This window comes from Melanostigma gelatinosum, assembly GCF_949748355.1.
Source record: "Melanostigma gelatinosum genome assembly, chromosome: 9".
Taxonomy (NCBI): Eukaryota; Metazoa; Chordata; class Actinopteri; order Perciformes; family Zoarcidae; genus Melanostigma; species Melanostigma gelatinosum.
Window position 1 is genome coordinate 5,770,873 of NC_136642.1, and position 16,546 is coordinate 5,787,418.

At 42.4% G+C, this 16,546-nt stretch overlaps 1 protein-coding gene across 3 annotated transcripts in view; it reads right to left on the bottom strand.

The window, feature by feature from the left end:
• Positions 1–16,546, bottom strand: part of pear1 (platelet endothelial aggregation receptor 1) — a 46,030-nt gene that overhangs the window by 15,288 nt on the left and 14,196 nt on the right. For all 3 annotated transcript variants that reach the window (XM_079276268.1, XM_079276266.1, XM_079276267.1), the window contains exons 2-5: positions 8,710–8,820; positions 7,749–7,850; positions 7,550–7,650; positions 3,397–3,489 (exon numbers count right to left, since the gene is read on the bottom strand). In XM_079276268.1, coding sequence (XP_079132394.1) covers positions 3,397–3,489; positions 7,550–7,650; positions 7,749–7,850; positions 8,710–8,816 — 403 coding nt within the window. In that variant the 5' untranslated portion in view covers positions 8,817–8,820. The remainder of the gene's footprint in view (positions 1–3,396; positions 3,490–7,549; positions 7,651–7,748; positions 7,851–8,709; positions 8,821–16,546) is intronic.

Sequence of the window (16,546 nt, forward strand, 5' to 3'; positions counted from 1 at the left end):
CCACCACTACTCGTGTAGTTAAACAGCGACACACATTCTCACTTTCATTGCGCACATTCAACGATTCAAAGCAGTCGGCTTCCAGTAATTCACCTTCTTCCCTAAGCACTGAGTCAAACCTGCTCTGCAATGCTGGAAACGAAATAAAAACACAGACGCAAAATATGATTACTGCTGATTATTGTAACTTGCATTATGATGCATGTGCGATCATTTCGTGTCAGGTTTGTTTTTCCTCATGCTGTCTTCCTCCCGTACACTGTGGTGTACACTTAAAGTAACATATGATGTCATGAAAAACAAATACACAGAAATAAGTCTGATTTAAATTCAACAACACAGATGAAAAACAGAAGCGAGAGCGGAAGAGCTCGGGACTCTTCCAGACGTTACTGTCGATGTCCCTCGTGCTTCCACATCCGAATCTCCCTCTTTTAGTCCTGCGGTGTTATATTACCAACAAATAATTTGGACTCGGCAGGGAGATTTGCATGGAGCTCACAAGATGGACGAGTTGTAAACGGTTCATTTTCCAGAAGCTTGAGGATCGGCTCCGGCGGGGGTTAGAGTGCAGTGCAGAGATTCACACAAGGTTTGGGTTTCAATTCATGATGAAGACATCTCAGTCCACCGGGTCGCCTTATTGGTCAAGGGTGCATTCTTCAAATTTGTCGTCGGTGCCTTACGACTGTGTTGGACATCATCGAGAAAATGTGATATCCAATAGCACTGACGTAACGCATGGATGGCCGTCGGTGAACTTGAGCTAAAAACAATTTCATACAGGCCTCTGTGAGTCGTCTTTCTTTATCTGAACAGCAGACATTCACCCCCCCCCCCCCCCCCCCCCCCCCCTACCGTTGCCCTACCTCATCTTTTGAAAAGCACAAGGACTGCTTTGACAATAATAACACAGAGGGTAGAGTCGAGCCAAATTTGGCCTGGAACAAAGCGCGCTGCCATGGACTGGTGTTTATTGCTCTGGACGCGGAGCAGGACCCTTGGTTTCTTTTGTTTTGTTTAAATGAATCGTACCTTCACGTGTTCTCTGTGTGGGCATTGGAGAGGGGCTCTGTGTCACGTTGACTAATGATAAACTCAGCTGGAGCAGCGATTTATGTTTCCACAGACATTCTCCAGGACAGCAGGGGAGATTTACTGAAGGGTCTGCAGCTCGGTCGGCTCAAGAACTGAGGGGGCCGATGCATCCAGAGACGGTAAGATGAGTGACTGGCTGAAATGTGCCAGATTGGACCTGCTGTTTTTGAGCGACCAGCCAGTGTGTTTGCTTATCGTCACGTAAACATGAGCAAAGCGTTGCCGAGTTATAGTTTACCTTCATCAAATGCACTTAACTCGGCTTAAGTGTGTCTTACTTTGATGTGATCGCAGTAACAACAAGCACAGATCAATCCAAAATTGCCAGAAGGTTTGACATTTCACACCCAAAGGGAATTCATGGCCAACTTTCCATGTAAGAGTTTGATTATTTATCACAGTGACGCAACAAAACAGCGGTGCGACCACACAGACGCTCTGAACTTGTCCTCTCAGGAGACTTCTGTGATGGCGTTATGAACATGTAATCTATACAGACCATCATGAACATGACCTCGACAGTGATGCATACCAGTATCTGTAATACTGCGCGCATGTAAACCCACTGACTGACGTACACTTCAGAACTGGCAACGCTTCAAAGTCTTTTATTAGGAATGCACATTGGTATGGTGGGAAAATTCTTGCCTTGCCCCTGAGAATTGTCCAAGCAGTGGTTTGGGTTTTGCTTGCGTACAAAGTCCACATCATCTCCTGGATCTCTCAAACAACCCTCGCTGCTCGTTTTTCATTGCAGCACTCTGCGTCCCTGGATCAAAATCTGCTCTGAAACAATGCCTACGTAAAGCATTACATATTTTGACATGACGTTTTGTAGTCGCAATTCCTGCTTTTCTCTTACCTCAACCATTGCAATTACCAAAATGTTCCCGTTTTTCATTCTCTCCCACTCTTCCTCGCTTTTTGTCAGAGGTGGAAAGCAACAGAGTACACAAACAAGTACTCTACTTGAGTACAAAGTCAATGCACTCTTTTAATCCACTACATCTTAAATAGAATCGTTGTACTTCTTACTTCTACATTTGACTTTTTTTTTATACCATTCCTGTTCAGTGAGGTTTTGAAGGCAGTACTTTCACTTGTGGAGTATAGTGTGGTAGTGGTACTTTTACTTAAGTAAAGGAACTGAATGCTTCTTTGAATGCTTTTTTCACATTCTGCCATGTATAGAACTCTCCTCTTTTCTCCATATTCATGGGCAAAGAGTCCTAAAAGTGGTCAGCATGAAAACCTCAGTCCCCCTGTCTCCTCTTTCCCATACTTGGATAGCTCAACACACAGGCATCCAGGAAGTATCGGGGCTCCTTCTGCCAAAAATACTCCATTATAGGACGATACTGTGGAGCCAAGGCTGGAAAGAGGAGGAGTGGAAGAAGAGAAAAGAGCAGAGTGAAAGAAAATTTAAGTGAGGAGGGGGAGAGTGTAAGGAGAGACAGAGAGACCTGGTCCATGCAAGAGAGAGAGGGGTAACCTTTTCCATTTCCCCTTCCCATCATCCCCCTGTCAAGACATCAACCGCTACCCGTTAAAGCTAATTCCCTCTTTCTGTAGAGGAATAAGAGGGGGGTGCTGTGTACCACTGACCCAGCTGACTGCGTTGAAACGGGCTGAAGGTGGAAAACGTGATTTCAGTGAGAGGGACAGCAGCCCCGCCAAGCGTGGCTCTGGTTTCACACGCCACGTTGTTTGGACGATCGCATTCAAGGAGATTTCAGACAAACTGGGTTAGACTCGCTGTTCTGAGTTGGTGCCTTGAATAACTATTATATAACCATTTCTGCTGACTTTAGTTTCGTGAAAGAAGACACAACCACTAGAAGAAGCAGGGTTATTGTCTCTCTTAACTCTTTATTTAATGGACTGTCAGTACATCACGTAGTATTCATCTCGCAGTGCTATTTCGCTGCGTTTGTTGGAGTTATTATTATTCATTTTGAATGGTAACTGAGTGAGAGGTGGACTTGCAGCTCCTTCTGGTCTAGTAAACTGGTTTCTGGACTGAGGCGGAGATTCATGACTCATTGTTGATGCGGTAATGCGCCCTTGCCGTTTCCATTGGAAAGGCCTTCTGTGTGTGATGGAGTGGTGTATGTGACGATCAGCCACTTGACTAATGGCCAGTTGTCTTTTCCTGTTGCGTGTGTGTGTCACGTTTTTATTTGTGTGGGTGCGCACCTGAAGAGAGTGAGGGAAAAGAGAGAGCTGGGAGAAAAAAAAAAAAAAAAAGCAACCGAGAGAGTGAGATGTCTGAGCGAAGGGGAAAAGACTGATTCATACCGCTGGAGCAGTCGTCTCCTCGCCAGCCTCCCTCACACTGGCAACGGTCTGGAGCGACACATCGGCCGTGGACGCACTCCTTGGTGCAGCGAGCTGTTGATGGGAAACACACTTTTTATAACAGAGCCGGCTTTGTGGCGACATACAGCATGTGGTGCGGATCAGATCAGCCAATGGTTCCCAACTGTGTTCTTTGTGTGAGCTCAAGAACCACTTCACCAACTCTGATCATTCGAATGGAACTGGTGCGATTTAGCACTCGTGATTACGTCAAAGTGGAAATCGTTGCAATGATTGTTTTCATCCTGGATCCTGGAATTGTATGCGTTTAGACTTTGGCTACGGTTGAATCTTTTTTAAATGACATCCTTGTGTCTTTTTCTAACTACTTTAAGATAATCTCACTGTTCTTACACTAGGCTATGGATATTTTTTAAAGCAACAGTGACAAACTCAATGCTGAAACAGAATCACACCTCCTAAGAGGATGCTTTAAATGTATCCGTAGTGTACAATTCAACGGCAACGGCAGAGTTTACGAGCGGCCGAATGGTGCGTCGCTTTAAATGGCATTATCTCCTTAGGATGGTGTTCCCTATGCTAAGGGTCATGAGACGGGAAGCATTGAAGCATCTTTCCTGAGCGTTTCAACCATATCGACCAGCTTTTCTCTTGGCTGCCATTTAGATACTGAGGACGACCCAGTGAAGGTCTAAACCAGTCGGTGTTCTCCCATTGTGCTTCATAACTTTGATATGCGCCAAACTAATTCCAATTACATCCTTAGCTAGATTCAGAGGCTTCTCTTTGTTCTACTGTACTAGTTTTCACACAATCTCAATTGCAGCATGTAGTGTTCAGTTCCAGTGTACAGCTAAACACTAAATACACTGAAGACGCTGAGTTCCTCTTCTCTTTCCTTGCACACACTGGTACCTGTAGAAGTATAGTCTTGTTGGGAATCACTCATACGGGGCATATATAACTACTGGTGTTATCACAGATGTCTATATTTCCTTTTTGTAGAATCCTCAAGTATGTAATTATGTGCGTCCTGTTTGTGTGTGAAACACTGTTTAAAGAACGGGCGCTACGGAAATGATTATTAATATTACTAAAGAGCACGTGTTCTATTTCAGAAGGGCACTATTTCAAGGGTGTGCTTTTTTTTATTCAATTAAAAATCTATTCAACTGAATTGCATTCTTTCCCTCTTAAATGTGTTCCACCCATCATGAACAGCGACAGCTGGGCTCGACCGTACAATTGAAAGCACCAGTGCCATTCACACTGTCAAGGAGAAAGTCAGTCTTTCAGTTGTTGGTCCCTGCCGGCATCATCAATGGTTCTGCTATTAATTAAGTTGATTCAGACATTCATTCATGACTGCAGACTAATAATTCAGCCAGAGATCTCTTCAGTTTTTGTTACTCTAGACAAGTGTTTTCTAACCAAATGCTGTATAATGCACATAGTGTTTTTCTTTTAAATAAACAATAATTGAACTGATTATTTTCTCCTCTCTAGTTGAAGGAGTTTGAAAACTGGAGGCTGGAGATTTGAGGGATCTAAGAAAAGGCGTACATAGCATCCAATGAAGGAGGTAATTATATGTATTTAGGAAATAAAGAAACGGTGTCCAGAAAGTGGGTGTGACACGACACGTTGAAGGCTGAGATATTTCAATTATAGAGCTTAAAACGGCAATCGGTAGGCTCCAGTCTGCCTTTCTGATGTCAGTCAGTAAAATCAAGGGCTTTTGTGTTTGGCTACAAAAGCCTCGATACACACATGCAACACTGCTGTGAAAGGCGGCGCAACAATAAGCAACCAAAAATACATATTATCTCTGCCGAATGAAAACATTCATCTCCAAAATGTCCGTTTTTTAAGCACAAAGCACAGAAACCTTGTCATTACCATTGTGCACTGATGAGCTCATCCAGTGATGTGTGCAAAGGTTTGTAAAGCTGAGGTAGAATTTTCTCGAGCCTTGCGGGCCATGTATGGTTTCACTTTATTTATATATGTCACCGCTGACTGTCGGCAATAACGCTGCGTCAGCAAGCTGTTGACAGCTGCATCATTTGGTATTTTCAGACGACAACAGCGAACTGTTGTTTATTTTAACTAGCGCACCCAAACATTTATTGTGAAACACGACGACCTGAAATTGACAATGAACTTCACGTTAAAGTTAAGATTAGGAGTGAGCTGATAGGCTCATGATTACTTTAATCACATAAAAAGCTCAGTTTCTCCGGGTGATTCCATGCTAACTGACTCCATATGTAGGAATGTTTTTCACATTCAAACTAATTTGATTTCCTTTTATTTCTGGATCTACAAAACATGCGGAATCTAAAGGATGACATGTGCGCGTAATTGTTTCTATCATGGTCGCAAGCTGTTTGAAGAAAGACACAGAACATGTAAAATAAAACGAAACCACATCGAAGTAATTATTCTCATCAAAACGCATAAAATACAACAAGTCGAATAGTTTTGTAGTCTCTCGTGTTTTGGACAACTTTACTGTATTCATTAGAACTGTCCGTAGTGTTAAAGTTAAACTGAGTGAGTTTGCACACTGCTCATATCGTGTTTCATATGTTTCTGTTGTTCTGAGCTGTGCAGGCAGCAGTACCACCCCTCTGAACTCATCAGCAACAGATGCCTCGTTGATGATATAATAGTTGCTGAAATGATGTGAAGTCCTTGAACTAATATGAAAATTATGAAGAGGGTTTTCATAGTGTCAGCAACACACAGTTAAGTTTAAAGTTCCAGTTAGAACGGCCAGTATCAGCAAGAGAAGAACAGAACCCATAATTGTGGTTCTTCCAGTGTCGTGTGCTGCTCATATTGACTCTGCATCTTGCATGGAAAAGAAAAAAAAAAAGACTTTCCAAAAAGTTTTGGAATTGTGCTGGATTACTACATGGTCTCCTTCACATGTGCACCAATAGCTATACTTTCAGGAAACTATGAAAGGGACATAGTCAGTTTAACACTCTTCATCTGTTACATTCACAAATGTATCGAGCCCAACCGGACAGAGGAACCGGACAGAACATTCCATTACATAGATGTTTTTTGACTGGATATATTCTTCGAGTTGATTTTGAGAACTCTTCATACCGGTAATTCTGTTTGTACACTATTTGCTTGCGATGATGTTGCACAACCACGGGTGGGACCAGGGGCGTAGCTACCACTGAGGACACTCGGGTCATGTCCTCAGTATTGTTTCTGGGATTTTGGGGCTTTTTAGCAAACTACGGAGACGTGTACAATCTATAACTAAACCAACACTTTGTGGACATTTACCAAACTGATTCCAGTATTATTTTGCTATATATTTAGATTTGACAACTTTAAGCTCAACAAAAAGAGATACAATTAAGATTGCTTTTGATGCTTAGAAGTGATCTCAATAAGTTTGAAATTTAATCTTAAAATAGCTTCTGCTACATTTACACAAATGTACATGAATGTGCACTGTCCCTGTTAATTCAACAAAGTAAGTATTCAACGTTTCTCTTAGTGAAGGGGGATTTGTAACTTAATGTAAATGATTAAGCTGTTCATGTTGGTAAATATGAAACATTTAAATGACACTGACCTGCTCTGAGGGATGGGATTTGGAGGAGTTCACTTGGACTCAGTACCTATGTTTTAAAATAAATACTGGGTACGGTCCTATGGGACAAGACTATATATTCAATGACACACACCTGAGTGTCTTTGGTACCTCTGTGACTGACAAACGGAGAGAAAAATTGGGCTCGAAACTGTAATAAAGGAGAAATCTTAAGCTGAACACTCAACAGTGATCCAGTCCTTGGAAAGCGGAAATTAAAAATGACACCATTAAAAAGCAACTGAAATAAATAAAGTATATCTAAATATTGAGATTGTGTACCTGACTTTTTAACTCCTCTACAAGGTGGGCATGAAAGAAGGCGAGGGCCTGTGGGTCAATTTACTTTGTCATGTATTGCGGCGATGGTGTATTAAAACCTCTCTGAACTGAATATTGCCCAAAACCTATGTTCTTCTCAAAGACTGTTTCAGCTTTCCTACCGTTTGTCTCAGTGATTTAAAAAAGAAAGAAGAATTGATCAATAAAAATGTTTCCATAAATACTTACGGACACATTTGTCTCTGCTCTCGTAGTAGCCTGGACAGCACTGGTATCTCTTGCGGTAGTCTGTCTTCACCGCCTGCCTGTAGGCCGTCTTGTAGGTGATCCTGAAACAATAACGCAGTCAAACAGGACGCTTTGACCCTCCGCTGAGAGGAACAGGAAGTCAGCCGCAACAGGAAGAGAGTCATCGCGCTGCTGCTACCTGTGGCGCATGCATCTGTAGGCGGTCCGAGGGTCGGAGCAGGGCTCCTCCGTCACGTGGTCGTAAGGATGAGAGTAGGACTCTTTCACTGAGGTGGTGAAGCTGAAAAGCAGAACATCACAAGCACTGGCAATCATTCACCGTCCATACAAAACATATCCTGCTTTAGTAAATAAATAAATAAATAAAAATATATATATATATTCATTCTGGTTTTGGACTGATGTTCAAATAAAACAAGCAATCTGAATACATCACCCCGACTTGTGGGAAATGGTAACAGACATTTAAACTGTTTTCTGACATTTCATGCATAAATCAATTAATCGTTTGGTTGAGAAAATAATCAGCGGATTCATCAATCATGAAAAACCCTGTTTGTTGGTGCCCTAGATGAGTCCTAATGACTTTGGGGATCCCGGTGGCTGTAGAGTCGACTAAGAAATACATTACAGTCAAATCAAAAGTTACATGAATTGTGCTTTCTTAATCCACTCACCGGGAATTCTGTGAATTCATAAAGTGTAACAGAATTAGCTCAGATGAAGAAGACGAAGAAAAAGCCAATCAGTGTTTGAAAAACTACTTTTACTTATCTCGGATTTCGGTGAATTGTAGAAAGTGTTTTTGAAAGCTATGGATCCATGTAAATAACTACACATCTCTGGATAGAAAATAGCAGTGACCACGAGCCGTAATGGTGGTTTTTGATTTTGGTGTTTAATTTGATCGTCGGGTAACCAACCATCAATTTTTATTCTGGAAACCAATTTCCGTGCAAAAGCAGTAAAAGTGGGGAAAGTTAGTTCCTGCCGCTACAGATCAAGTATAAAACAGTGAGGCTGCTTTTTTTTTCCCCCTTAAAAGTTGACTTTGTAATTGATGTGATGAATGAATGTCTTGACCAACCCATGATATAACAGCAACATGTATTTGCTTGCGACAGTGAAGCGGGCCTCACCTCTCCCACAGGCTGCACACATTGGGGTCTCTCGGGTTCAGAGAGGAGCTTAGACCAATCAGGAGGCTCAAAAGCAGCAGGGCGGCGGAGCTCTGCACAGTCGGCATGGTCCTGAGGGGAGAAAAGTACAGACACTTACTGAGGGATGCAAAAACACAAACATTTCAGCGAGGACAGCACCGGGCCAAAACATATTCACTTTATTATTTGCCAACAAAATAGATGACGGGCACAATAAACGAAACATTTGTACGGTGCAAAGCAATTTGTGAAGGCCATGTTGAAGAGGTGATGTCTTGAGTAGCTTTAAATGAGGTGTTCTGAGGTTGTTTAATTTGATTTCTTTACTGTATTGGAAATTATTAGCAGTCCAACTCATTTACTTGCCTTATTGTCCAATTTTAAAGCCTAAAATCCCCCAAAAAAGTGAATGTGTTTTTAAAGTTTCTTCACTGAGTGACTGAGCAGCCATGAAACGAAGCAATAACTTTGTGGCTCTCTGTGAGGCGAAAGTACAATGGAAAATTCTTGACACACAGAATGGGGAGGGGAGTTCCATTCCTTCTCTCAACTCGAGATTTACAATCTTTGTTTTTCATTTACGATAATCAACATTTCACAGCGTGGCAGATAGAAAGATTCATTGAAAGCTGGCTCTCTGTACCTATAAATTGCGGTTAAGACTCCACTGACTGTTAAAGAGTTCGTTAAACGCTCAGCAGAGGCGAGGCAAAGAGCCAGATTTAAAGCGTAACGCTGTCTGCTCCCCGCCGAGCTCCACACCGTCTCAAGAGGGTTCATAAAACAGGCATCAGGAGACAAGCTGACAGCAGGCGGGGTAGAGTGAGAGCAGAAGTAAGAAAGAAAAGCAGAGAGAAGGGGATCGGAGTCAAGAAATGTGACTCCCTACTTCATCCTGACCCCTATCAATCAGTGCTGCAGTGAGGCCTCCACAGTCCTCGGCTGTCCCCTCCACACTCCAGCAACATCTGGATCCGATCAGTGCATCGGCCCAAGAGAGCGCCTTGGCACGGGGACCTTGTTGGGCTCTCGGGGAGCAAAGGGAGGCAAGTTTTTCCCCCTTTTTCCCCCCCTCACAAATGTCCCATGGAAACGAACAGAAGTTCAGCAAGGCCAGTGGTGTGAGCCCTCTGGTAAAAGCATCGTGGGAATGCAACGGCATTTCTAGAGAAAGGAACGTCATGTTGACATGGGATCAGTCAGGCCTGTTGTTCCCCTCCGTTTTCTCAACAAGTCACGCCTGACAGAATTACTGTTCCAGAGCTTCTCATGTCATCTACTCGTGGCCTTTAGGAGATTTCTGATGGGACAGAGACATTGTAAACACCAATCAAGATATGTTCTTCATGAAGAAACATCTTAGATCTCAGAGGGAGGAACAACAAATGTCTCTCTTACTGGTAAAACGTAGGTCCATCCTCAACAAAGTTTCATGAAATGTCACACTTTTGAGTTTTAAGCCACGATCACCTGTGACCGTTAAGGCAACTAAACCTTTCCCAACATGTTACCCCAAGAAGTAGTGGAAGATTTCCGTCAAATAAGGTAAACTTAAAACTAAATCAATAAACTAACATCTGCATGCTAACATGCTCACAATTACAATGCTAACATGCTGATGTTTAGGTAATGTCCACCATGTTTGCCATTTTAGTTTAGCATATTAGCAAGCGAACATTTCCTAATCAACTCGGCAAAGTACAGCTGATGGGAATGTCATTAGTCTTGCAGAAATGTTGTCATACCAAGTATATCGAACAAAATAAAGTGTTGGGCTGATTGTGGCTCTCAAGGAACAGTCTGTGGGTCATTAAGGTTCATCTGCTGGGGACCTTGAATGTCTGTCCAAACTTTCATGGCAATCCATCCACTAGTTAGATATATTTCAAGCTGGGCCAAAACTACTACAAAACACACTTTCTTTCACATTAAAAGCACATATTTGCATTTTCAGCAATTCTTCTCATTTTGGAGGGAAAATGCTGATGCACACAACAAAAAAATACTTACTTTTGGCTTTCTTAAAATGAGAACGGATTCTCCCATGTGGATTGTGTCTCCTCTGTGAATTTCTGTGACTTGCATGACCTTTTCCACCCGACTGTTGTCAGTTGAAAAGCTTAGTAAGAGTTTAAGTGTCTGACTTTGGTAAGAAAGGGGGTACGATTTTTGTCAAGGTTAAGTTGGATCAACACAAACGTAAATCTATAAGAAAACTATGTATGATTTAGAGATTTGACCCTAGTTTCTGGCACTAGCGTCCACTCCATCATTTCACTGTCAAACTGCTTTTTAAGCCCTATTTCCTTCATGTCATCACTTTGTGGTGGAGAAACATATTTCTCTCACTTTTCATGCACTTATTTGCATTTTCAGTCACTCTGCTCGGTCAATTTCCCAAAGATGAGGAGAAGATTTGCCTGTGGCTTGGTGAATAATGCATGCCTCTAATGGTGCCAAGGTCAGCGGTTCAGTTCCCATCAGAGCCATTTCGTGTATGTTTACAAAATTAGTTCTTTATGGTACTTTGCAGAAAACAGATTCCATCAGAATATGGATTGTTTGATATTTTAGATGAAGCAGTCCACCATAAACACCACTGTAATCAATCAGAAGCTTGATTAACTTCTATGTTAACTCTGTCCAGTGGCTGGTTATCACTGCTGGAGATGTGGCATGGTGAGGGTTGCAGCATGAATCAGTGTGAGTGCAGACATCTTGTGCCTGTTACTACTCTCCTACCCACTGCCAGGAGTTAATTCACTCACTGGCACCAACGCTAACGCCTCAAAAATTTGTGCCACAAAAACAGAATTTTACGAGAACAAGCATATGGCTTTTATTAAGAGGACTCGTCAACTTCACCAGCCACTTCATTGGACTGCGGGTAAATATTTTTCATTACCACCTTTTCATTTGAATTGTGCTTCATTAGGAGAGAGGCTTCAAACCGCATGGGAATTCTTAAATGCTGAGAAACCGAGCTGAATGAGTGCAGACGGAGTTGTTTTGAAGTCGAGCTCAGATGTTGTTTGCATCACATGTTTGGGTTACCTACAGTGGGGAGGGGAAGGCAGGTAGAAGTCTGGTGCTCCATGTGGTAGCATCATCAGCTGGAAACCGGACTCTTCAAGGAGGCTACCCTTCCTTTTGGTGCAATGAAGGAGTGCAGGTACTCTAAAATTTTACTTTTACACAAAACTCCACCACAACTGTGGACTGTTTTGATTCTCCCCCTTTCCTCCTTTTCACATAATAGCCTTCTACTCCATTACATCCAGCCCTAAGCTATCATTATTTCCTTTTGAGCTTTCTCCAAACTGCAGCCCTGAACCTTTGGACTTTGACAAGCTTGGCTCGGCAGCAGAAAAGCACAAGTAGCACGATGTATCGCAACTGTTTTTCCATTCAGTTTCGATGCATTTAGCTAGCGGCTAACTGGTGGCATTGTATGCACACGTCAACATTTCACATCCACTGGTCAAAGAGGTTATAGTGGAGGTCACTCCAACATGTTTTGATCTTGTTTGTAATGGAAAAAAAACAGACAATCTCATCCAGTGGCAATGAAACTTTCATGTGGCTCTATAAACCAGTGTACAACAGGCGAAACACCACACACACACACACAAGTGTACGTGCATGTACACTTACACCAAACACATAAAGCCACTCGCATGCGCACTCCAAACACCCACTACACAGTTTGTAGAGCTTTCAAGGACTGATCGTGTGTTGTCACGTTCTGGAGACATTACACACGCACATCAAATGAGTCCCATACGCTGAAACGAGTTCAAAGAGAAACTATTTTTGGTGTCTGAGAGCATTTTGCTAATTCACTGCTCTTGAGTGACTCATTCTGTCAAGGACCAAAGCAGCGGCCCACGCGTACACGCATTGTACCAACTGAGGAATGCTGTGAGATGTTCAAGGGGCCCCACAATGCTCCTAACAGTACCACACAGGGGGCTTCAGTGAAAACAAAGCCCAAATGAAAACAGATGCAGTGGTTTTATATTCATCTCAGTACATACTCGTACCCATGTTGTTACCATATTCTGCTTAAATCAAGGGCCCTTCAGGACACATAAGCGCTGACAACTAGAAAATGTGTTTGATTGGATGAAACAGTCAGGATAAAGGCTACACCCATAAATATACAAGACTTCCCTCTCTAATATCATTTTGAACAGCATGAAGTAAAAACAACTTGTTAAAGGAATAGCTTGACATTTTGGGAAAGAGATGAAAGGTTTGATACCAATCCTATGTCTGTCCATTATTTATGTAGCATGCAGCCAGGGGGCGCTAAGCTTGGCTTAGCTTAAAGACTGGAAACGGGAAGAAACAGCTGGTTCTGTCTATGGATAGAAATCTGCCGACCGGTATCTATAAAGTTAACAAATTAAAAGTTATATCTTGTTTGTTTAATTTCATAAGCTGTGGACCAACAAGTGGTTTTATGAGGCGTTTTATGCAGGACTATTACTTGGACTTTCACAGTGATATCAAGAAGTCTTGTCACCACGAGGTTTCTGGTTGCCTCATGCTAAGCTAAGCTAACTGGCTGCTGGTTCCAGTTTCATATTGAAATATGACACATATGAGAATATTGATGAATATATATCTTCTCATCAGACTATAAGCCTCGGCCCATTTCCCAAAATATCAAACCATGCCTTTTATAACAACAGTAGATAAATCTAGAAACACATAAAATTACCAAATGAAACCACTTGCAGCCTCTTCTTGCATGAGCCGTGATTGACGATTGACAATTTGAAAACATTTAACTTAAGTTGTTTATCAATCGTATTAGCTGCAAAGAGTATTGGGGTAAAGCATTTGACAGATTATTAACACTGATGAAAAATCAGGAGACCAAACTTATTACGATTCATCCTGAGGGGAACTTGAATGTACCAAATTGCATGGCAATCCATCCAATAGTTGTTGTGAAATCTCACTATAAACCAAAAATGTCAACCTCATGGTGGCATTAGAGGAAAAGTCCGGGGATTACTAGAGTCATTAGGATTCATCCACTGGGGACCATGAATAGCTGCACCGATAATTGTACAAATCCAGCGTAGATGTTGAGATATTTCACTGGATTACTGAATATTTTGACCTGCTGGTGGTGCTAGAGGAACAGTCAGTGGATAACTAAAGTCATTATAGGATTAATCTTCTGGGGACCACGAATATCTGTCCAAAATAGCATGGCAATCTGTGTCATGTCATAAGAGTGGTGGACCAACCCAAAAACAAATTGCACATTTACCGAACATTTGAATTGTCCTCTTTATTTAGATTTTATCTTCTTGAGTATTAAAACTAATAACAGGTTACACAAAAAAAAAGCCTTTTTATTCTGGTGGACTTCTCAGTAAAGCACAAGGCACTGATCAAACTGCTTCCCTGTTCCCCTTCTTTCTAACCTCAGATTTCTGTCTCTGTGCTAATTGCAGTAGAAACTATTAGTCACCCCCTGGAAGTGTATGCCATGGATGAAAGAAAAATAAATACGGTAGACGTAATGAGATATTGGCTGCGGTGTTAAGAGAGATAGAAACAGCCCTGCCAAATACGAGTTCATTTTCATGTCGAGGTGCTCTGATGTCCAACACAGAAACTACAGCGCATGTCTCCCATCTTCCAGACTCTTTTTATCTCTTCTTTTCAAAGCTTTCAGAGCTTTTCTTGGCATTGCAGACTCCAGCATGTTCTTCCAGAATCAATGGCATAACATCTTTGCCTCTAATGTCTTTATTACGTGTGCTATTTTAAAACTACAACTGAAGTCAACAAGGCTACAAAAGAAAGGCAGCATATAGTGAAATACTGCAGGTTATGACACACGATCCTGCAGGTGCATTCTTGTGTGGCTTAGAAGTGTGAATCAAAGTGCAGATAATTTACGTCTTGTGCTCTCCTGGTAATAAGTCATAAGACACTTTCAAAATAAAAGTAGCCTGCCCAACCCATCGACATGCGGCTGAAGGAGTGATTTAATCGACCTGTGGTTCCCAAAGGGAGAGATGAGGAGTGGTTAAACTCCATTATAATACCATTAAAACAATGAGACAGCAGCAACGAAGAATCATTGCTCTTGTCTCAGACTTTACTCCCAAGTGCCTTTGCCCACCCAAAGTGAGCTCTGTAACTAATTGAACTCACTGAGACGCAGTCGTAGCAAACAGGAGTCTGTGGCTGACTGCTGGCCCTTTAAGGACTCCTTGACATGGAAACTAGATGGGAAACCAATGCGGCCTGCAAAAGTGTTTGCATTATAAATTGGCAAAACCGCCAGCAACAGACAAAGAAGGAAAGACCAAAGGACGAAAATCAATTCAAATGTTTCCTGGCAACAAGATGGTCGCACTGTACATGATTAAAGCGTTGCTGCGCACAATTGCACTTAAAAGTTGGCCTGTAAAGTTGCTGTGTGTCGCCTTAAGGAGGTTTAAATGATCGCCCTCTGATTGTAATCACGGGTATCGAAACAATACCCTCCACAGGGGAGAAGAGCCGAAGGTTTGCGTCGCAATTTTACAGTTTAGCTCGTAGAAAAACAAATCTATAAAACTGCCCGAGGGCAGAAACTGAAATATATTAGCCAGAGTCCTCCATGTGACACACCGACCGCAGTCCCCTCTCCCCGTCTCCCCGTCCTCCCCATCCCACCCCCACGTTAAACCAGAGTTACTGTAAACTGAATATAAAACCCATAATCCTTTGCATCTGGGTTCTCATCTTGGCGCGCAGGACGGGTTCGGCTGCTCGACCACAGTGAGGCTGGCACACGCTCCCCAGTTGCTGCTATGCCTCATGTTGGGTGGGTGGCTGGTCTTTTTTTGGGGGGGGGGGAGCAGAGACCCTTAACAACACACCAGAGACTGTGAGAAACAATTACATGCCACACCCAAAAATGTAATGTGAGAACACACATAAAAGTTAACATAAAAACACACACCAACATATTTCACGGTGTTCATCAATTTGACCACATTATGAAGCTTCAGTCCAGAGTAAATCCACAACGCCTACGTCAACACGTTTCCCTCTGTTTACAGTAAAGACATCATATATGGAAAAAGGTGGTATTCTGCCACAAGAGCTGAACCCCCACACTGGAAAAAAAGCTTTTCAGTGGAAAACTCTTGGCAGCTCAAATGCAGCTGACGGCTCTCGGGGGAGTTGCGTGACAAAAGGATGATCTAAGTAGAGAGGAGGGGGAGGCCTTACACAGATCTTGGAAGTCTGAATTTCGCTGAGTGAGCTCTGCTGTGTTTGCTATCTGCAAGACTGACACAAAATAAGTGAGAATTTTTGACCTTTTGAACTTACTGCACACCTTTGCAAAGTCTGTTTTTTGTGTCTCCGTTTTCAGGCTCTTTAATTGTCTTAATTTGACCCCTTATTCTGCGACTGTATCTTATAATGATGTCAGCCGATCTGCCCCACGGCTTTGCTTGAGTTCCCAGTAATAACATGGGAATAAATGATCTGGATCCTCTGCAACAAAATACTTTGTACCATCAGGCTCTTAAATACAACGACAGATGCCTTGTGCTGCCTGCCAATCTGTCCTTGGGTTCGAGTCATTTTAAAGCTCTGTTAATTAGGGGAGCTGCAATGGAAAAACGAACAAAATCATCTCAAGTCAACTCTAAGCGAACGTCAGGCCAGCTTTACTTTGGCAATCTCAGTCATTGGGGTCTGGGATCTTTTATTTAACTGAGAAAAACAGGATGCAGTGTGTGTGTCCCTTCCCGGTCCCCACGTTACATTCATTCAAGTTAAAGTTCCA